At 37.0% G+C, this 23,485-nt stretch overlaps 1 protein-coding gene across 1 annotated transcript in view; it reads left to right on the forward strand.

The window, feature by feature from the left end:
• The window catches only part of LOC143349076 (uncharacterized), a 179,089-nt gene that overhangs the window by 31,747 nt on the left and 123,857 nt on the right, over nt 1–23,485 (forward strand). Inside the window, exons 4-12 of the mRNA XM_076779997.1 lie at nt 3,290–3,470; nt 7,516–7,766; nt 7,891–8,035; nt 8,507–8,719; nt 12,436–12,618; nt 12,905–13,102; nt 14,420–14,556; nt 14,911–15,247; nt 20,165–20,449. Of these exons, the coding sequence (XP_076636112.1) occupies nt 3,290–3,470; nt 7,516–7,766; nt 7,891–8,035; nt 8,507–8,719; nt 12,436–12,618; nt 12,905–13,102; nt 14,420–14,556; nt 14,911–15,247; nt 20,165–20,449 (1,930 nt within the window). The remainder of the gene's footprint in view (nt 1–3,289; nt 3,471–7,515; nt 7,767–7,890; nt 8,036–8,506; nt 8,720–12,435; nt 12,619–12,904; nt 13,103–14,419; nt 14,557–14,910; nt 15,248–20,164; nt 20,450–23,485) is intronic.

The raw sequence follows: 23,485 nt of genomic DNA on the forward strand, positions 1-23,485 counted from the left end.
TTGCGCAGAAATTATACCACGGACAGGAGACTAGTCTTCCAATTGAATTCGGTCCAAATTAGGGGAAATAAGTTTTACTACTCTTTCATTTCAAGGCAATTATTAACTGAGAATTCGGGATTGTAAATGTATTAATTGAAATATGTGTTATTTTTCTAAATTGACGGACCTCAAATAAAAAAATTAAAAGATAGAATCGAAATCACGAATTTTACAGGTTTAAAATGTATTTATTTTTGTACTCTTTTTTAGAGAATATTTAAGACATTATTATTTATTTTTTTTATGAGGAATTTAATAATATATACACGGTGTTCAGCCACCTCTGGGAAAAATTTTAATGTGGGATTTTAGAGGCCAAAATAAGTTGCAATAAGTAAAAAGTTATTAACGTTTAAAGTTCAGACAGTACTGAATTTTTTTCTCGAAAATGGTTAGGATTTCGGGGGTAGGTCTATTCACCAAAAATGATTGTAATTGACTTCCAAAACCGAAAGTATTTTTTTTTAGAACGATTTGAAATTTTTTGTCGAATTTCATACTTTCTTGAATTTTTTTCTAAGAAATGGTTAGGATTTTGGGAGTATGACTCTTCACCAAAAATGATTGTAATTGACCCCTGCAGCCGAAAATATTTTTTCCAGAAGGATTTGAAATTTTGTCGAAAAATTTCATACCTTCTCGAATTTTTTTCTCGAAAGTGTGCAGGATTTCGAGGGTATGTCTATTGACCAAAAATGATTGTAATTGACCCCTTAAAGCAAAAATATTTTTTCCAGAACGATTCGAAATTTTGTCGAAAAATTTCATATCTTCTCGAATTTTTTTCTCGAAAGTGTGTAGGATTTCGAGGGTATGTCTATTGACCAAAAATGATTGTAATTGACCCCTGCAGACGATAGTATTTTTTTCAGAATGATTTGAAATTTTTTTTTTCGGTGAAAAATTTCATACCTTCTTGAATTTTTTTCTCGAAACTGGGCAGGATTTCGAGGATGTGTCTAATAACGAAAAATAATTATAATTGACCCCTGTAACTAAATATATTTTTTTTAGAATGATTTGAAATTTTTTTTTTCGGTGAAAAATTTCATACCTTCTTGAATTTTTTTCTCGAAACTGGGCAGGATTTCGAGGATGTGTCTAATAACGAAAAATTATTATAATTGACCCCTGTAACTAAATATATTTTTTTTAGAATGATTTGAAATTTTTTAATTTCGTCTAAAAATTTCAGTACCTACCCTCTGTCGATTCTTCTTAAAAATTCGTTTTTGATTTTTAGTAATTTTATTTGACGTCCTACGGAAAAGTTGTCTAATACTTTTTTGTGGGTACTCATGCGCTCTACTTCAGAAAAAAGTTTTATTGAAATATATGTACTATTGTAGGAGTTATGGTCGTTTGAAAATTGGACCATTTTTATAGGGTTTTTCTCATTTTAGGGGGTCAAGGGCCACCTTTTCGAAAATTTTTGTAATTTCTACATATTCTCCACCAAAATACGCGTAGTTTGCTTTTTTAAACATTAAAATCGTCCAATCCGGTCAGGAGTTATGATTTTTTAAAGATTCGAATGAAATTTCTGGGGTACATTTCTGGTCCGGAATTATATTTTCACTTAGGAATTTTTTTCTCGAAAGTGCGTAGGATTTCGGGGGTATATGTAATGACAAAAAATAATTGTGATCAACTCTTGCAAACGAAAAAATTTTTTCCAAAAAGTTTTGAAATTTTTTTTTGCGTCGAAAAAATTTCACACTTTCTCGAATTTTTTTCTCGAAAATGGTTAGGATTTCGAGAGTATGTCTATTGACCAAAAATGATTGTAATTGACCTCTTCAGACGAAAATATTTTTTTCAGAATGATTTGAAATTTTTTTTTTCGGTGAAAAATTTCAGCAGCTACCCCCTGTCGATTTTTCTTAAAAATTCGTTTTTGATTTTTAGTAATTTTATTTGACGTCCTACGGAAAAGTTGTGTAATACTTTTTTGTAGGTACTCATGAGCTCTACTTCAGAAAAAAGTTTCATTGAAATATATTCACTATCGTAGGAGTTATGGTCGTTTGAATATTGGACCATTTTTATGGTGTTTTTCTCGTTTTGCAGGGTCAAAGATCAACTTTTCGAGTATTTTTGCAATTCCTACATATTCTTCATCAAAATACGCGTCGTTTGCGTTTTTGAAAATTAAAATCGTCCACTCCGTTCAGGAGTTATGATGTCTTAAAGATTCGAATGAATACATTTCTGGCCTGGAATTATATTTTCATTTAGGAATTTTTTTCTCGAAAATGCGTAGAATTTCAGGGTTATCTATAATGACCAAAAATAATTGTAATCGACCCCTGCAACTAAAAATAATTTTTTCAGAACGATTTGAAAAATTTTTTTTTCTACCAAAAAATTTCAACCCCTTTCCGATTTTTTTTCTCGAAAGTGGGTAGGAATTCAGGGATATGTCTATTCACCAAAAATGATTGTAATTGACCCCTGCAGCCAAAAATATTTTTTTTAGAACGATTTGAAACTTTTTGAAATTTCAGTGGAATCGGAATTTCAGAGTCAGACATTGTAATTTCAATAAAGAATTTTTTTCTCGAAAATGGTTAGGATTTCAGGGATATGTCTATTCACCTAATGTACTTATAATTGACTCCTGCAACCAAAAATATTTTTTCCTGAACGATTTGAAATTTTTGAATTTAATTGTTAATAACTTTTTAACGAAATCTCTATTAACAAATTGGTATTTTTGATTTTCGTCATATTTTGGCCTCTAGAACCTCCCATTAAAATGTTTCCCAGGGATAGTCGAACACCCTGTATATAAGGACTAAATTTACTGTAAATCTAATCAAATTTACCAATTTAGGGTTGTTAAAAACCCTGTTTTTTGATCAAATAATTTCACTAAAATCTGTCTTAATTACAGATACATAATACTTTCCTTCCATTTGAATATAAAAACAGTAAATATTAATACTTGTTTCATTTAGTAATTTTACTTGGGTACATCCCCTCCTGCTAAAAAACAAAAGTCCCTATTACCTCTTCAATAAAGCGAGTGTATAAATACCTAAAATAGTAACTCACGTAAATTAATTATAGATTCGAATAACTTAGTCTCTTCTTTTTGAAAACTGAAGAGTGTAAAAAATGGGGAAGTCCCTAAATCTCTCTAGAATTGATTTTGTATTTTAACGCGTGATGTTTGACAAACTGGTGACATCAACGCCCAGCGTCGCTGCTTAAATCATTCGACAATGGCGTTGTTTGGTTCCAGATTACTTGGCAAAGAAATGCCGAAGCAGTCCTCGCCGGTTCGAGATTCTCCTTCGTCCACGAGGGGAATTTCTACTGTATCGACGTGGCCCCTGTCACGATCGAGGACGAAGGATACTGGACCTGCATGGCGGAGAACCGCGGCGGCAGATCCTCTTGCGCGTCCCGTCTGACGGTGATCGGTAAGGAAGAATCCTACATTATCATCCGAGCATTATCACTAGACTGCAGACGCAAATATTCCTAGGAAATAGATGAAAGAGTGAAACCTAAATAGAAGTTTCTTTCATCAATTTATTTTGCATACTTTGCATGTGACATATGCATAACGAACTGCTACCATTAATGATGCACTATGGGTAAACACTAGGTGTATAAATAGTTATGTTGTATATTTCTGCCACGATTATTGTATAGTTGAATTAGTAGATTGAAATAGATGTTTGGAAGCTCATATGAGATGTTGAATCATTCATAATCTTGTGGCCAAGTGGCGACATCTATGAGGTTGGAGATTGTGCAGGGATTCCCGGGACTTTTGAGTCGAGTCTGTTCGAGCCGCATGGTTGGTGCTAATGCAATTTATTTATGTTAATTCATGTAATATGTAAAGAATAATTAAAGTGGTTGCGTTGGATATTTAAATATTGTTCATGTATATTTATTTAATCAGTTCCTATGCAAGGGGACCTGATATTTTTCAGGGTAAGAATGTTGGATAAATATTTTTTTCGAGTATTTTACGGTAGTCATTGTGCAAATAGTGTTGGAATAAATGCATTCGCTACTTTCTGTCTTTATTATAATAGTATATTTACTATGACAATGATAAGAGTAACATATGAAGGTTTTACACGTGTTTCCTCGCAGGGGAATCTCTCTTAGGGGAGTCCCTGTCACGGGGAATCCCTCTCAGGGGGGATCCCTGTTAGGGGAATCCCTCTTAGGGAGACCTCTGTCAAGGGGAATCCCTCTCAGGGAGATCCCTGTCACGGGGAATCCCTCTCAGGAGGGATCCCTGTCACGGGGAATCCCTCTCAGGGGGGATCCCTGTTAGGGGAATCCCTCTTAGGGAGATCTCTGTCAAGGGGAATCCCTCTCAGGGAGATCCCTGTCACGGGGAATCCCTCTCAGGGGAATTCTTCTCAGGAGGGATCCCTGTCAGGGGGAATCACTCTCAGGGGAATCCCTCTCAGGGAGATCTCTGTCAGGGGAATTCCTCTTAGGGAGATCTCTGTCAAGGGGAATCCCTCTCAGGGGAATTCTTCTCAGGAGGGATCCCTGTCAGGGGGAATCCCTCTCAGGGAGATCTCTGTCAGGGGAATCCCTCTTAGGGAGATCTCTGTCAAGAGGAATCTCTCTCAGGGGAATCCCTCTCAGGGAGATCCGTGTCACGGGGAATCCCTCTCAGGGGAATCCCTCTCAGGGGGATTCTTCTCAGGAGGGATCCCTGTCACGGGGAATCCCTCTCAGGGGAGATCCCTGTCAGGGGAATCCCTTTTAGGGAGATCTCTGTCAGGGGAATCCCTCTTAGGGAGATCTCTGTCAAGGGGAATCCCTCTCAGGGAGATCCCTGTCACGGGGAATCCCTCTCAGGGGAATTCTTCTCAGTAGGGATCCTGTCAGGGGGAATCCCTCTCAGGGGAGTCCCTCGTAGGGGAATCTCTCGCAGGGGAATCCCTCTTAGGGGAATTCCTATTAGAAGAATCCCTCTCAAAGGAATCTCTCTCAGGGGAATCCCTATCAAGAGAATCCTTCTCAGGGGAATCTCTCTCAGGGGAATCTCTCTTAGGATCCCTATCTAAAGAATCCCTCTCAGGGGAATCCCTCGCTGGGAAATTCCTCTTAGAAGAATTCCTCTCAGGGGAATCCCTCTCAGGGGAATCTCTCTTAGGGGGATCCCTATCAGAAGAATCCTTCTCAGGGGACTCCCTCTCAGGAGAATCCCTCTCAGGGGACTCCCTCTCACGAGAATCCCTCTCAGTGGAGTCCCTCGTAGGGGAATCTCTTGCAGGGGAATCCCTCTCAGGGGAATTCCTATTAGAAGAATCCCTCTCAAAGGAATCTCTCTTAGGGGAATACCTATCAAGAGAAACCCTCTCAGGGGAATCTCTCTTAGGGGGATCCCTATCAGAAGAATCCCTCTCAGGGGAATCCCTCGCTGGGAAATTCCTCTTAGAAGAATCCCTCTCAGGAGGATCTCTCTCAGGGGAATCTCTCTTAGGGGGATCCCTATAAGAAGAATCCTTCTCAGGGGAATCTCTCTCAGGGGACTCCCTCTCAGGAGAATCCCTCTCAGTGGAGTCCCTCGTAGGGGAATCTCTCGCAGGGGAATCCTTCTCAGGGGAATTCCTATTAGAAGAATCCCTCTCAAAAGAATCTCTCTCAGGGGAATTCCTATCAAGAGAATCCCTCTCAGGGAAATCTCTCTTAGGGGGATCCCTATCAGATGAATCCTTCTCAGGGGAATCCTTCTCAGGGGAATCCCTCGCTGGGGAATCCCTATCAGGAGAATCCCTCTCAGGGGACTCCCTCTCAGGAGAATCCCTCTCAGTGGAGTCTCTCGTAGGGGAATCGCTCGCAGGGGAATCGCTCGCAGGGGAATACCTCGCTGGGAAATCCCTCTTAGAAGAATTCCTTTCAGCGGAATCCCTCTCGGGGGGATCTCTCTCAGGGGAATGTCTCTTAGGGGGATCCCTATAAGAAGAATCCTTCTCAGGAGAATCCCTCTCAGGGGAATCTCTCTCAGGGGAATCCCTTTCAGGCGGAATCTCTGTCAGAAGAATCCCTATCAAAAGAATCCCTCTCAGGGGAATCCCTCTCAGGGAAATCCCTCGCTGGGAAATCCTTCTTAGAAGAATTCCTTTCAGTGGAATCTCTCTTAGGGGGATTCCTATAAGAAGAATCCTTCTCAGGGGAATCTCTATCAGGAGAATCCCTCTCAGGGGGAATCTCTATCAGAAGAATCCCTTTCAAAAGTATCCCTCTCAGGGGAATCCTTCTCAGGGAAATCCCTCGCTGGGGAATCCCTCTTGGAAGAATTCCTCTCAGGGGAATCCCTTTCAAGGGGATCTCTCTCAGGGGAATCTCTCTTAGGAGGATCCCTATGAGGAAAATCCCTCTCAGGAGTATCCCTCTCCGGGGAATCCCTCTCATGGGGATCTCTCTCAGGGGAATCCCTATTAGAAGAATCCCTCTCAGAGGAATCTCTGTCAGGGGAATCCCTCTCAGGAGAATCCCTCTAAGGGAAATCCCTGTTAGAAGAATCCCTCTCAGGGGAATCTCTCTCAGGGGAATCCCTCTTAGAAGAATTCCTCTTAGGGGAATCCCTCTCAAGGGGATCTCTCTCAGGGGAATCTCTCTTAGGGGAATCCCTATCAGAAGAATCCTTCTCAGGGGAATCCCTATCAGGAGAATCACTCTCAGGGAACTCTCTCTCAGGAGAATCCCTCTCAGGGGAGTTCCTCGTAGGGGAATTGCTCGCAGGGAAATCCCTCTTAGAAGAATTCCTCTCAGGGGAATCCGTCTCAGGGGGATGTCTCTCAGGAGAATCTCTCTCAGAGAAAACCCTATCAGAAGAATCCTTCTCAGGGGATTCCCTATCCGGAGAATCCCTCTCAGGGGACTTCCTCTTAGGAGAATCCCTCTCAGGAGAATCCCTCTCAGGGGAATTCCTATTAGAAGAATCCCTCTCAGAGAAATCTCTCTCAGGGGAATCCCTATCAAGAGAATTCCTCTCAGGGGAATCCCTATTAGATGAATCCCTCTCAGAAGAATCCCTCTCAGGGGAATCCCTATCACAAGAATCCCTCTCAGGGGAGTCCCTCTCATACGAATCTCTTAGGAAATCGAACTAAGCGAGTGGCTAAGACGTTCCACGTGCGTTTTGTCAACGCATGGCCCCTCTCAAGGGACTTTTCCTTCACAGCAGGGGCGTCATAAAGAAACAAACGGTCCCCCTGGCGAAGTCATTCGCCTCAAACTAAAAAGATTCTTGTAGCGTCCATCGCCCTGGAACGGACGCAATAAAGGCCTAAGTTTTATTTTGAAATCGCCCACGTTACTCTTCCTGGCTCTTACAAATCCCTCTCAGGGGAATCCCCTATTTACCACGCCAAACATTCAATCGTTTATCGATCTTCCCACGAAACAATGCCAACCTCTTGAAGTCACTCGCCAATACTTAGTACCAACCATCATTCTCTAACTTTTCTCGTCGTCCCACAGTCCCGAAGGCCTACAAGCGGCCAGAGTTCGTCGAGGAGCTTCGTGCTCTGCTGACAGAGACCGGTACAGTGTCTCTGGAGTGCAAAGTGGTCGGTGTACCTACCCCAGTGTTGCGATGGTTCAAAGACGACAAGGAGATCAAGGCTGGCGACGTCTTCGCCCTCACTGCCAACCCTGACGACCCAACCTCCCTTGGCATTTATACGTGTGAGGCGGTTAATTGTATGGGTGTCGCCTATTCCTCTTCCAAAGTGAGTTAATACCTCCTTTTTAACATTTTTAATAAGTGTCTAACAAAAGTGGACTTACTCTTTACACCCTGCATTTTGAGAACACGAACTTAGGGTAACTATAATGAAATGTTTGACTTCGTAGGTGCATGTGGTTGGAAAGGGCAGTAGGGAAGGGTCTCTGAAGCCGGCGGATTCTTTGAAACCCTCTGGTCCTCTTCCTGTTTTCAAACGAATCCTGCAAGACGAATGCTGCAGAATCGGGGAAACCCTTCGACTTTCTTGCCAAGGTACTCCATTTTGAACCTTCACGTAAATTTAATGCCACCAAAATTGATTAGAATTATTGTAAAAATTCTTTGAGTTTCGAAATGTTGCTTAAGACTGATTTTTTCATTTCAATAATTGACAATATGCAATACATACAAATTGTGATAGTATTTAAATAAAATGGGGTGGGACAGAATTTTCAACCATAATTCACACAATTTAAAAACTATATTTTTTGGTTAATGTTTTGGAAGGCTGGGGGAGTGAAAGTATATTTATTCCTCATTTTTTAATTGTATTTTGTCATGCATCCCTTTGTTTCATTTTTTAAAATTTTTGAACCAAAAATTTGATATGTTTGAACAATTTAAAAGGGTGATATTGTAATATTTTTGTAATAATTCCTGAGAATGGGGTGGTCGAAATGACTTGGATGGAACGAAATTTTTGGATAAAAATTTGTTTATAATTTGAGAAATTTGTGGTAACAGTTCACGTGCCACCATGGCCGAAGGCGATCACGTGGTACAACAAAGAAGGACTCATCGAGCTCAGCGACAAGTACCACGTGATGGAAGATGGCCTCGGTAGATACTCCATTGAAGTACATCCGGTGGAAGCCATGGACGAGGGCGAATGGAAGTGCGTCGCGACCAGTGCAGAAGATATGAAGCAATTTAGTACTTGCTATGTTGCAATGTCCAGTGAGTTAAAAAACAAATTTATTTACGCATTAAAATGACGTGGACAACCCTTGAAAGATTAAAAAAATGAACTGAAACATCTGAAATTATACAGGGTGATCGACAATCATGGGAGAAATTTTAATGGGGGATTCTGGGGGACAAAATAAGACGAAAATGAAGAATACTAATTTGTTGATGGAGGCTTCGTTGAAAAGTTATTAACGTTCAAAGTTCATACGTAGCTGGTCGGAGCGCGCCGTTCCACAGGCGGAACTTTAAACGTTAATAACTTTTTAACGAAGCCTCAATCAACAAATTGCTATTCTTGATTTTCGTCTTATTTTGGTCCCTAGAATCCCCCATTAAAATTTCTCCCAAGGGTGAACTGGTTCCGCCAGTTTTGAATTTTTTTCTAGGAAATGGGTAGGATTTTGGGGGTAGGTCTATTCACCGAAAATGATTGTAATTGACCCCCAGAACCGAAAGTATTTTTTTTTAGAACGATTTGAAATTTTTTGTTGATTTTCATACTTTCTTGAATTTTTTTCTAGAAAATGGGTAGGATTTTGGGGGTATGACTTATCACCGAAAATGATTGTAATTGACCCCCAAAATCGAAAGTATTTTTTTTTAGAACGATTCGAAATTTTTTGTCGAATTTCATACCTTCTTGAATTTTTTTCTAGGAAATGAGTAGGATTTCGGGGGTATGACTCTTCACCGAAAATGATTGTAATTGACCCCCAAAACCGAAAGTATTTTTTTTTAGAACGATTTGAAATTTTTTGTTGATTTTCATACTTTCTTGAATTTTTTTCTAGAAAATGGGTAGGATTTTGGGGGTAGGTCTATTCACCAAAAATGATTGTAATTGACCCCCTAAACCGAAAGTATTTTTTTTTAGAACGATTTGTAATTTTTTGTCGAATTTCATACTTTCTTGAATTTTTTTCTAGGAAATTGAGTAGGATTTCGGGGGTATGACTCTTCACCAAAAATGATTGTAATTGACCTCCAAAACCGAAAGTATTTTTTTTTAGAACGATTTGAAATTTTTTGTCGAATTTCATACTTTCTTGAATTTTTTTCTAGAAAATGGGTAGAATTTTGGGGGTAGGTCTATTCACCGAAAATGATTGTAATTGACACCCAAAACCGAAAGTATTTTTTTTTAGATCGATTTGAAATTTTTTGTCGAATTTCATACCTTCTTGAATTTTTTTCTAGGAAATGAGTAGGATTTCGGGGTTATGACTTATCACCGAAAATGATTGTAATTGATCCCCAAAACCGAACGAATTTTTTTTTAGAACGATTTGAAATTTTTTGTCGAATTTCATATCTTCTTGAATTTTTTTCTAGAAATTGGGTAGGATTTTGGGGGTAGGTCTATTCACCGAAAATGACTGTAATTGACCCCCAAAACCGAAAGTATTTTTTTTTAGAACGATTTGAAATTTTTTGTCGAATTTCATATCTTCTTGAATTTTTTTCTAGAAATTGGGTAGGATTTTGGGGGTAGGTCGATTCACCGAAAATGATTGTAATTGACCCCCAAAACCGAAAGTAGTTTTTTTTAGAACGATTTGAAATTTTTTGTCGAATTTCATACTTTCTTGAATTTTTTTCTAGGAAATGAGTAGGATTTCTGGGGTATGATTCTTCACCGAAAATGATTGTAATTGACCCCCAAAACCGAAAGTATTTTTTTTTAGAACGATTCGAAATTTTTTGTCGAATTTCATACGTTTTTGAATTTTTTTCTAGAAAATGGGTAGGATTTTAAGGGTAGGTCTATTCACCGAAAATGATTGTAATTGACCCCCAAGACCGAAAGTATTTTTTTTTAGAGCGATTTGAAATTTTTTAATTTTGTCGAAAAATTTCAGCACCTTCTCGAATTTTTTTCTCGAAAGTGTGTAGGATTTCGGGGGTATGTCTATTGACCAAAAATAATTGTAATTGTGCTCTGCAGACGACAGTATTTTTTTCAAAATAATTTGAAATTTTTCTTTTCGTGGAAAAATTTCAGTAGCTATCCCCTGTCGATTTTTCTTAAAAATTCGTTTTTAATTTTTAATAATTTTATTTGACGCCCTACAAAAAAGTTGTCTAATACTGTTTTGTAGGTACTCATGAGCTCTACTTCAGAAAAAAGTTTCATTGAAAAATATTCACTATTGTAGGAGTTATAGTCGTTTCAAAATTGGACCATTTTTATGGGGTTTTTCTCATTTTGCGGGGTCAAGGACCAACTTTTCGAATATTTTTGCAATTCCTACATATTCTTCATCTAAATACGCGTCGTTTGCGTTTTTGAAAATTAAAATCGTCCAATCCGTTTAGAAGTTATGGCGTCTTAAAGATTCACATGAAATTTCAAGGTACCATTTTTGGCCAGAAATTAGATTTTTGGGAAGGAATTTTTTTCTCGAAAATGCGTAGGAATTCGGGGGTATTTGTAATGACCAAAAATGATTGTAATCGACTCTTGCAACCGAAAGTAATTTTTTTAGAATGATTTGAAAAATTTTTATTTTTGTCAAAAAATTTCAGCACCTTCTCGATTTTTTTTCTCAAAAATGGATTGGATTTCGAAGGTATTTGTAATGACCAAAAATAATTGTAATCGACTCTTTCAACCGAAAGTAATTTTTTTAGAATGATTTGAAAAATTTTTATTTTTGCCAAAAAATTTCAGCACCTTCTCGATTTTTTTTCTCAAAAATGGATAGGATTTCGAAGGTATTTGTAATAACCAAAAATGATTGTAATCGACTATTGCAACCGAAAGTAATTTTTTTAGAATGATTTGAAAAATTTTTATTTTTGCCAAAAAATTTCAGCACCTTCTCGATTTTTTTTCTCAAAAATGGATAGGATTTCGAAGGTATTTGTAATCACCAAAAATAATTGTAATCGACTCTTGCAACCGAAAGTAATTTTTTTAGAATGATTTGAAAAATTTTTATTTTTCTCAAAAAATTTCAGCACCTTCTCGATTTTTTTTCTCAAAAATGGATAGGATTTCGAAGGTATTTGTAATAACCAAAAATGATTATAATTAACCCCCGCAACCGAAAATAATTTTTTAAGAATGATTTGAAAATTTTTTTTTTCTCAAAAAATTCAGCATCTTTTCGATTTTTTTTCTCGAAAGTGAATAGAATTTCGAAGGTATATCTATTCACAAAAAATGCTTATAATTGACCCCTGCAACGAAAAATAATTTTTCCAGAAAGATTCGAAATTTTTGAATTCAATTGTTAATAACTTTTAACGAAGCCTCCATCAACAAATTGTTATTCATGATTGATTTAGTAATTTAAAAAGTAAAGTCGTACATAGGATACATTGAAATTGGAATAAAAAAAAAATTCGGATAAAAAAAATCAAAAATTCAAAGATATTAATATTTGAAAATTCCTGTCGAGCAAAAATAACGTTTTATTAATCAACAAATTTACTTACAAATTCACAGTCCCATACAAATTTCACAATAACTCAGTAAAATTAAAAAAATAAATATAAACAAAATAAATCAAAATTAATAAAAAACAGAAATCCAAAATTTTACATTAAAATCGTCCATAAATTTCTAACAAATGAAATTATTTCACGTTATTAAATTATAAGAAATTGTCACAATATTTAGATAAATTGAAAACCTAAAAATTCTCAAAAATTGAAATCGTACAATTTAACGTAAGTTGAATTCTGATTAATTGTTTCAGTTCCAAAGAATTACAGAAAACCACGTTTCATGGAGAGCTTGAAAGCTGTCCTGACGGAGGAAGGATTAGTGTCCTTCGAATGCAAGGTCGTGGGGTTCCCAACGCCATTGTTGAGGTGGTTCAAAGACGGCCAGGAATTGAAGCCAGGAGACGTTTATCAGTTAACCGGGACCAACTCCCTGGGTACCGTATCTCTCACAATTTTTAATTTTCTTTAGCGGTACCATTTTCCAAAAATGTGCAAATGCGTCATTTTTTAAAAAGTACAACAAAAAATTTATTCAGAGCCACATGGGTCATGATTTGGCATAATTTCTTCTACGATTTGTCGATTTTGAAGTGGTCAGTCTCGAAATCGTCTGAAACTCGAATTGCACCAAATTAGATTTTTATGATGGTTTTTGAGTTATGTTGACTTGAATATTTTGAATTTTTATGAATGTTCGATTATGTAAGTTTCTGTTGCTAGGTTCCTATTGCTGTATCGCGAGAAACTGCATGGGAGAAGCGAAAAGCACAGCCGAATTAACGATCGAAGATATTCAAAATCAACTGAACGAAGAAGAACGCCTGCAACTGTTGAGCACGAATCAGCCTCCTGTATTCGTCAAGGGCCTCAGGAGCTGCGAGGCGAGAATCAACGAAGATTTTCAATTTACTGTACAAGGTACGCCCCCATAAATATTTCATAAATTTCTACTCTTCCTCTGACCGTACTGCGATCGAAGAAAGAAAGTTTTGGAAGTTTCTCGACACTTTAGGGCCAACAAATATAAAAATACAACTTGCAATAAGAAGAAGCGCTGGAAAACAGAGAAATTAATATTTTCGTAGGGGGATATAAAACAATTCGATGAACTTCTTAAATGTGTATCTTATTTTATTGTTCGAATTAAGAATATTCTATTGTGTAGGAATTCTGAAACGTCTGAATGTTTGATGACACTTTTGTAATAGAAAGAAGTGGTTTGGAACCTGAAAACAGCAGAGAAATTAATATTTTTGCAAGGGATACAAAAATAAATTTCTTAAATGTGTACTTTATTTTGGAGTTTAAATTGAGAGAGGTCTATTGCGTGGGAATTTTGAAACGTTTGGAAGTTTCGTGACACTTTGGGACCGACAAATGTAGTACAGTCGACTGTCTAGGGTTCGATGCGGTGTTTGGCTTGCGTACTAACGGCGGACGATCACAAATCTCAACGCTTATAGGTTCGGTGGTGAGTGGTTGGTCGCTCGGCGGTAATGGCGCGGTGAGTGGTCAGTCACTCGGTGGTCGCGGCGCGCTGAGTGGTCAGTCACTCAGTGGTCACGGCGCAGCGAGTGGTCAGTCGCCTGGCGGTCGGCCACTCGGTGGCTCGCGGCGCAGCGAGTGGTCAGTCACTCAGTGGCTCGCGGCGCAGCGAGTGGTCAGTCACTCAGTGGCTCGCGGCGCAGCGAGTGGTCAGCCACTCAGTGGCTCGCGGCGCAGTGAGCAGAACAAAATGACCTACCAACGCTGCTACTAGGCTGCAATGGCGGTAGCGCCCGGGTAGGAAGTGTGGGAAAGCTTCCAATCCAGTATCTAGGATCACGGGAAGTTTTGTAGGTTTGTAGGATCCTGTCGAGGGAAGAGGGAGGGGGGTCAAGCAGGAGTCAAGAGCAGTAATGCAATGCCCTACCAACGCTGCTACTAGGCCACAATGGCGGTAAGGCTAGGATAGGAAATACAGAAAAGGGGTTTCGAGCCACTAATGAGAGCCAGAGTAGGAAATACATAATTTGATGAACATCAAGTGTATATTTTATCGTTTAAATTAAGAAAATTCTAATTCTAGAAAACTCATTGAGGCGATAGATTTATTTGAAAAACAGTATCTATGAATGAATTGTTTCAGAGACGTGTAATTGATAGTTGGATTCTTTCTTCTATTCGAAGACAAACAGCTAATTTTTAGAGGCAAGCTTGTACCTCCATAATTAATAAATAAATTAATTTTTGCAGTTAGTATTGCCCCAGAGCCAAGTCTCTCTTGGTACAGGGACGACGTACAGATGGAGGAGAATGAGAAATATCAAATTGCCAAGGAAAATCTTGGCACCTGTCATCTTGACGTGCGGAGACTCGAATTCGTCGATCAAGTAAGTACAAAAATCGTCTTTTTTAAGAAGATTTGACACTAGTCTCGATCAGAACCCCTGTTATAATCAAACTACAATGTTTTTAATAGGAACTGTACCTAAAATAAAGGCGGTTACACAATTATTTTCCCAAAATTTATACACCTTTCCCAGTCAATTAATTGGAGAACAAAAATACTAGTCAAAATGTCGATCTATTCTTTTTTTTATTTGATCGACAATTTTTGGAATATTTTTTTTTACAAATAGTGCAAAAGAAAGTGCTGATACTGTGACCCTCTTAGATGCTATAAGGAAACTATATGTATACTATTTTTATAAAATGCTAATTCGTCCAACATTCTGGTTATTTAGGCAGAATGGAAGTGCGTGGCTTCCAACGATTATGGCCACAGCGTCACCTCCTGTTTCCTTAAATTAATCATTCCCAAGCACTTCAAGAAACCGAAGTTCCTCGAAAGTCTGCGAGCTATACTGTCGGAGGAGGGGGCGGTGAACTTGGAGTGCAAAGTGATCGGTGTCCCGCAGCCGATCCTCAAGTGGTACAAGGACGGTGTTGAGCTGAAGCCCGGAGACATACACAGAATCATTTCAGGACAAGATGGCACTTGTTGCCTTGGGACGTACACCTGCGAGGCTACCAACTGCATGGGAACTGTCAGTAGTTCTGCGTCTCTTCTGGGCTTCGAAGGTAACCGAAAAAACTCTTAACGAACCTCGATTTGAAATTTTTTGGCGAATTTCATACTTTCTTGAATTTTTTTCTCGAAAATGCGTAGAATTTCAGGGGTATGTGTATTGACCAAAAATGATTGTAATTGACCCCTGCAACCGAGAATAATTTTTTCAGGAACGATTTGAAATTTTTTGGCGAATTTCATACTTTCTCGAATTTTTTTCTTGGAAATGAGTAGGATTTCGGGGATATGACTCCTCACCAGAAATTATTGTAATTGACCCCTGCAGGCAAACATATTTTTTTTAGAACGATTTGAATTTTTTTTTTTTTTTGGTGAAAAATTGCAGAATTTCTCGAATTTTTTTCTCTAAATTGGGTAGGATTTCAGGGGTATGTGTATTGACCAAAAATGATTGTAATTGACCCCTGCAACCGAGAATAATTTTTTCAGGAACGATTTGAAATTTTTTGGCGAATTTCATACTTTCTTGAATTTTTTTCTCGAAAATGAGTAGGATTTCGGGGATATGCCTCCTCACCAGAAATTATTGTAATTGACCCCTGCAGGCAAACATATTTTTTTTAGAACGATTTGAATTTTTTTTTTTTTTTGGTGAAAAATTGCAGAATTTCTCGAATTTTTTTCTCGAAAGTGGATAGGATTTCAGGGGTATGTGTATTGACCAAAAATGATTGTAATTAACCCTTACAACCGAGAATAATTTTTTCAGGAACGATTTGAAATTTTTTGGTGAATTTCATACTTTCTTGAATTTTTTTCTCGAAAATGCGTAGAATTTCGGGGGTATGTATAATGACCAAAAATGCTTGCAATTAACCCTTGCAACCGAGAATAATTTTTTCAGGAACGATTTGAAATTTTTTGGCGAATTTCATAATTTCTTGAATTTTTTTCTCGAAAATGCGTAGGATTTCGGGGGTATGTATAATGACCAAAAATGCTTGCAATTAACCCTTGCATCTGAAAATAATTTTTTCAGGAACGATTTCAAATTTTTTGGCGAATTTCATACTTTCTTGAATTTTTTTCTCGAAAATGAGTAGGATTTTGGGGATATGACTCCTCACCAGAAATTATTGTAATTGACCCCTGCAGGCAAACATATTTTTTTTAGAACGATTTGAATTTTTTTTTTTTTTGGGTGAAAAATTGCATAATTTCTCGAATTTTTTTCTCGAAAGTGGATAGGATTTCAGTGGTATATCTATTGACCAAAAATGATTGTAATTGACCCCTGCAACCGAGAATAATTTTTTCAGGAACGATTTGAAATTTTTTGGCGAATTTCATACTTTCTTGAATTTTTTTCTCGAAAATGCGTAGGATTTCGGGGGTATGTATAATGACCAAAAATGTTTGCAATTAACCCTTGCATCTGAAAATAATTTTTTCAGGAACGATTTGAAATTTTTTGGCGAATTTCATACTTTCTTGAATTTTTTTCTTGGAAATGAGTAGGATTTCGGGGATATGACTCTTCACCAGAAATTATTGTAATTGACCCCTGCAGGCAAACATATTTTTTTTAGAACGATTTGAATTTTTTTTTTTTTTGGGGAAAAATTGCAGAATTTCTCGAATTTTTTTCTCGAAAATGCGTAGGATTTCGGGGGTATGTATAATGACCAAAAATGCTTGCAATTGACCCCTGCAACCGAGAATAATTTTTTCAGGAACGATTTGAAATTTTTTGGCGAATTTCATACTTTCTTGAATTTTTTTCTCGAAAATGCGTAGAATTTCAGGGATATGACTCCTCACCAGAAATTATTGTAATTGACCCCTGCAGGCAAACATATTTTTTTTAGAACGATTTGAATTTTTTTTTTTTTTGGGTGAAAAATTGCAGAATTTCTTGAATTTTTTTCTCGAAAATGCGTAGAATTTCGGGGGTATGTATAATGACCAAAAATGCTTGCAATTAACCCTTACAACCGAAAATATTTTTCTCAGAAACGATCTGAAATTTTTTGGCGAATTTCATACTTTCTTGAATTTTTTTCTCGAAAATGAGTAGGATTTTGGGGATATGACTCCTCACCAGAAATTATTGTAATTGACCCCTGCTGGCAAACATATTTTTTTTAGAACGATTTGAATTTTTTTTTTTTTTTTGTGAAAAATTGCAGAATTTCTCGAATTTTTTTCTCGAAAGTGGATAGGATTTCAGGGGTATGTGTATTGACCAAAAATGATTGTAATTGACCCCTGCAACCGAGAATAATTTTTTCAGGAACGATTTGAAATTTTTTGGCGAATTTCATACTTTCTTGAATTTTTTTCTCGAAAATGCGTAGAATTTCAGGGGCTATGTATAATAACCAAAATTGATTGTATTTGATCCCTGTAACTATCTATAATTTTTTTAATATGATTTGAAATTTTTTAATTTCGTCTTAAAATTTCAGTATGTACTTGAATTTTTTTCTCTAAATTGGGTAGGATTTCGAGGGTATGTGTAATGATCAAAAATGAATGTAATTGACCCCTGCAATCGAAAATAATTTTTTTAAAACGATTTGAAATTTTTTATTTTGTCGAAAAATTTCAGCATCTACCCCCTGTCGATTTTTCTTAAAAATTCGTTTTTCATTTTTAATAAAATTGTCTTACGTCCTACGGAAATTTTGTTTAGTACTTTTTTATAAGTATCCATGAGCTCTACTTCCATACTAAATTTCATTGAAATATATTCACTATTGTAAGAGTTATGGTCGTTTGAAAATTGGACCGTTTTTTTGTGTTTTTTTCATTTTGCGGGGTCAAGGATCAACTTTTTCAATATTTTTGCAATTTCTACATATTCTTCATTTAAATACGCGTCGTTTGCGTTTTTGAAAATTAAAATCGTCCAATCCGTTCACGAGTTATGATGTCTTAAAGATTCGCATGAAATTACGGGAAACGATTTCTGGCCTGAAATTATATTTTCATTTAGGAATTTTTTTCTCGAAAATGCGTAGGATTTCGGGGGTATGTATAATGACCAAAAATACTTGCAATTAACCCTTGCAACCGAAAATAATTTTTTTGAAACGGTTTTTAATTTTTTAATTTTACCGAAAAATTTGACCTTCTTTTTGAATTTTTTTCTCGAAAATGTGTAATATTTCAGGGGTATGTCTATTCACCAAAAATGTTTATAATTAACCCCTGCAACCAAAAATAATTTTTCCAGAACGATTTGAAATTTTTGAATTTAATTGTTAATAACTTTTTAACGAAGCCTCCATCAATAAATTAGTATTCTTGATTTTCGTCTTATTTTGGCCTCTAGAATTTTTCTTTTAAAAACATAATGTATTTTATTACTTTTTATAGCCTTTTAAAAGCACATTATCATTATCGAAATCATAGTATTTACTCATCTGAAAAAACACTCGATCCAGACTGAATTTTCCGAATCAATCGTTCGAAAACAATAAATAAAAAAATTTAATACTTTTCACTATTTCTCTCATTTCTTCATCACAAATTTATAAGTTAAATTACATTTATTCCGAAGAAGGTCAAAAAAATCTCAATGGAAACGTCAATAATAACCAAAAAAATATCTTGTTAAACATTAATAATACTCATTCATCATTTGTTGTATCTAAAAACTGATACAATGCCTGATCCAAAGGACAGAACACTTATTAACGACGTTGTTGCTATGTTAAGCTTCACATCGCGGGGTTTATGACACGGACGCGACTCATCCGCCATTTTTGAGGATTAGAGGGCGCAAAAGGGGAGGAAGGCTTCCTAGCAGGCCCCGCCTTAGGCGACTGGGGATATTGGGCAGTTGCTCGAGGAGTATATATAGCAACCGAGGGGTCGGTCGGGCGCTTGTGAGAGCGCGAGCCCTCTGGCGGCGGGCGCGTGGGGCGACGCCACACGGTCATCGAGGAACCTCCAAACTCCACACGGGACTTGGAATCCTCGGAGCTCTTCCTCGCCTCAACGGCGATCGACGTATCGTAAACCCGCGGGGGGCGCTCATCTGCGGACCCCCGGGGTCTTGGGGGCTCTGGCGTTCCCCAAATGTTTATGAAAAGGGCAACGTTCTCGCTCACTCTTGCACGGTGCACCTGGACACTGGACAGCAGGGTGGGCGGGGATGTTGCAAAGGGTAGGAAACGCCCTGCCAAGGCGACGACTCTGAGGATTGGCTCGACCAATCCTCCCACCGGTTGACGCCACGCGTTTTCGTCACCTCGTTGGGGGAAGCCCAGCTTAGATTAAGGACAGCGCTAAGTTCTCGGATTTGATTCGTTTCTGATCGAGCCTTACGAACTCGACGAGACCCTCCGCAAGACGGTTGCTCCTCTCGCGTACCAAACAGAGCAACAGGCTTCGGTTATCGGTGTTCCCCCAAACGTCAGGTTGGGTGGTGAGCTTGTGGTTAGGGGAACACATCAAGGGGCTGTTGTCATAGTGTGAAACAGATGAGATAGTGAAACTCACAGTTCGAATCGTAGCTCGTCGAAGACGTCGGACCATCGTAGCTTTGGTTCGACGACGACGTCTTCACCAGGACGTCCTTGAACCGAAAGGACCTGGTCCGGTTCCAGCCATTGCGGCGGTCCCTTGGCTTTCGTCGTGTGATCTGCAAGCACCGACATTGCATAATCAATTAGGGTCATTATTAATGCAATTTTGCTGAAATTGAGAACCCCCGGCCAAAAATTCGAAGTCCAAACACGTCGAATTTGCACAACCCATCATTGTTTATGTTCAAATACTATCAAACAGAGGTAGATTCATGTTACTTGTGCGCTTAAAAGTAACCTCAAATTCAGTATGTAATATTTTTACTTTATTTATTTAGAATTGTTTCGTTCATATTTATGAAACAAGTGGTGAGCTTGTGGTTAGGGGAACACAGCAAGCTTGCGTGAAACTTGTTTGCGTTATCGTTTCAGACAAAATCCCCGTCCGCAAAGAAACGAAGGAAGTCCAGTCGCCAAACGGCCACGAGCTCGCGAGGAACTTGTCGCTTTCGACGATACACGAAGAAAGAACGTCCCAATTGTACGATACACCACAAACGGACCATTCCGTCACGTTGGACGATCGGGGAGAAGTGTCTTTCAGCTTTGATGGTAAAGAAGTTTCCGTCAGCCTCTACGAAACGCCCGATCTTACCGAGGAAGAAGCTCTTCAGATCGTCGAAATGTACGCCGATCAATTATCAGAACACGTGACAGGTACGTAGTAACCGTCCTCGAATTAATTATTGTCATCACTAACTGTGCAATCTCTTTTTACACGATTTTTGAACACCAATTTGTCCAGAAGATAGGATTTTTTAAACATAAGCTTGGTAGAGCAATTTTTTTCTCGAAAGTGCGTAGGATTTCGGGGGTGTGTCTATTCACCAAAAATGATTGTAAATGACCCCTGGAACTGAAAATAATTTTTCCAGAATGATTTGGAAATTTTTAATTTTTTCGAAAAATTTATGCACCTTCTCGAATTTTTTTCTAGGAAGAGGGCAGGATTTCGGGGGTGTGTCTATCCACCAAAAATTATTGCAATTGACCCCTGCAACCGAAAATAATTTTTTCAGAACGATTTGAATTTTTTTAATTTTTTCGAAAAATTTCATACCTTCTCGAATTTTTTTCTCGAAAATACGTAGGATTTCTGAGGTATGTCTAGTGACCAAAAATGATTGCAATTGACCCCCGTAAGAGAAAATAATTTTTCCAGGAAGATTTGAAATATTTTTTTCAATCGAAAAATTCAGGCCTGTTGATTTTGGTTAAAAACTAGTTTTCCATTTTTAATAAATTTGTTTGACGCTCTAGGGAAATTTTGTTTAATACTTTTTTGTAGGTACCCATGAGCTTTAGTTCAGAAAAAAATTTCAATGAAATCCATTCACTATGATAGGAGTTATGGTCATTTGAAAATTGGACCACTTTTAGGGGATTTTTCTCAATTTATGGGGGTTAAAAACGAACTTTTCTAAATTTTTTAGAATTTCTATATATTCTTCATTAAATTACGCGTCGATTGCTTTTTTTAACTTTAAAATCCCCCAATCCGTTCCAAAGTTATGTCGTTTTGAAAATTCGCATTTTTTCGAGCAACATTTCTGAGGCCATAAATTACATTTTCGATTAGGAATTTTTTTCTCGAAAGTGCGTAGGATTTCGGGGGTGTGTCTATTCACCAAAAATTATTGTAATTGACCCCTGCAACCGAAAATAATTTTTCCAGAATGATTTGGAAATTTTTTAATTTTTTTGAAATATTTATGCACCTTCTCGAATTTTTTTCTAGAAAGAGGGTAGGATTTCGGGGGTGTGTCTATTTACCAAAAATTATTGCAATTGACCCCTGCAAACGAAAATAATTTTTTCAGAACGATTTGAATTTTTTTAATTTTTTCGAAAAATTTCATACCTTCTCGAATTTTTTTCTCGAAAATACGTAGGATTTCTGAGGTATGTCTAGTGACCAAAAATGATTGCAATTGACCCCCGCAAGAGAAAATAATTTTTCCAGGAAGATTTGAAATTTTTTTTTCTATCGAAAAATTCAGGCCTGTTGATTTTGGTTAAAAACTAGTTTTCCATTTTTAATAAATTTGTTTGACGCTCTAGGGAAATTTTGTTTAATACTTTTTTGTAGGTACCCATGAGCTTTAGTTCAGAAAAAAATTTCAATGAAATCCATTCACTATGATAGGAGTTATGGTCATTTGAAAATTGGACCACTTTTAGGGGATTTTTCTCAATTTATGGGGGTTAAAAACGAACTTTTCTAAATTTTTTAGAAATTCTATATATTCTTCATTAAAATACGCGTCGATTGCTTTTTTAAACTTTAAAATCCCCCAATCCGTTCCAAAGTTATGATATTTTGAAAATTCGCAATTTTTCGAGCAACATTTCTGGGGCCATAAATTACATTTTCGATTAGGAATTTTTTTCTCGAAAGTGCGTAGGATTTCGGGGGTGTGTCTATTCACCAAAAATTATTGTAATTGACCCCTGCAACCGAAAATAATTTTTCCAGAATGATTTGGAAATTTTTTAATTTTTTTGAAAAATTTATGCACCTTCTCGAATTTTTTTCTAGAAAGTGGGCAGGATTTCGGGGGTGTGTCTATCCACCAAAAATTATTGCAATTGACCCCTGCAACCGAAAATAATTTTTTCAGAACGATTTGAATTTTTTCGAAAAATTTCATACCTTCTCGAATTTTTTTCTAGAAAATACGTAGGATTTCTGAGGTATGTCTAATGACCAAAAATGATTGCAATTGACCCCCGTAAGAGAAAATAATTTTTCCAGGAAGATTTGAAATTTTTTTTTCAATCGAAAAATTCAGGCCTGTTGATTTTGGTTAAAAACTAGTTTTCCATTTTTAATAAATTTGTTTGACGCTCTAGGGAAATTTTGTTTAACACTTTTTTGTAGGTACCCATGAGCTTTAGTTCAGAAAAAAATTTCAATGAAATCCATTCACTATGATAGGAGTTATGGTCATTTGAAAATTGGACCACTTTTAGGGGATTTTTCTCAATTTATGGGGGTTAAAAACGAACTTTTCTAAATTTTTTTGAATTTCTACATATTCTTCATTAAAATACGCATCGATTGCTTTTTTAAACTTTAAAATCCCCCAATCCGTTCCAAAGTTATGACATTTTGAAAATTCGCATTTTTTTCGAGCAACATTTCTGGGGCCATAAATTATATTTTCGATTAGGAATTTTTTTCTCGAAACTGGGTAGGATTTCGGGGGTGTGTCTATTCACCAAAAATGATTGCAATTGACCCTTGCAACCAAAAATAATTTTTCCAGAACGATTTGAAATTTTTTAATTTTTTTGAAAAATTTCGCCACCTTCTCGAATTTTTTTCTTGAATATGCGTAATATTTCGTAGATATGTCTATTCACCAAAAATGATTGTAAATGACCCCTTCAACCAAAAATAATTTTTCCAAAACGATTTGAAATTTTTTAATTTTTTCGAAAAATTTCTCCACCTACTCGAATTTTTTTCTCAAAAGTTCGAAGGAATTCGGGGTGTGTCTATTTACCAAAAATGATTGTAAATGACCCCTGCAACTGAAAATAATTTTTCCAAAACAATTTAAAATTTTTTTTTTTTCGACACAAAATTTCACATCTTTTCGAATTTTTTTCCAGAAAGAGGGCAAGATTTCGGGGGTGTGTCTATTCACAAAAAATGATTATAATTGACCCCTGCAACCAAAAATAATT

This window comes from Colletes latitarsis, chromosome 12 (assembly GCF_051014445.1).
Source record: "Colletes latitarsis isolate SP2378_abdomen chromosome 12, iyColLati1, whole genome shotgun sequence".
Classification (NCBI taxonomy): Eukaryota; Metazoa; Arthropoda; class Insecta; order Hymenoptera; family Colletidae; genus Colletes; species Colletes latitarsis.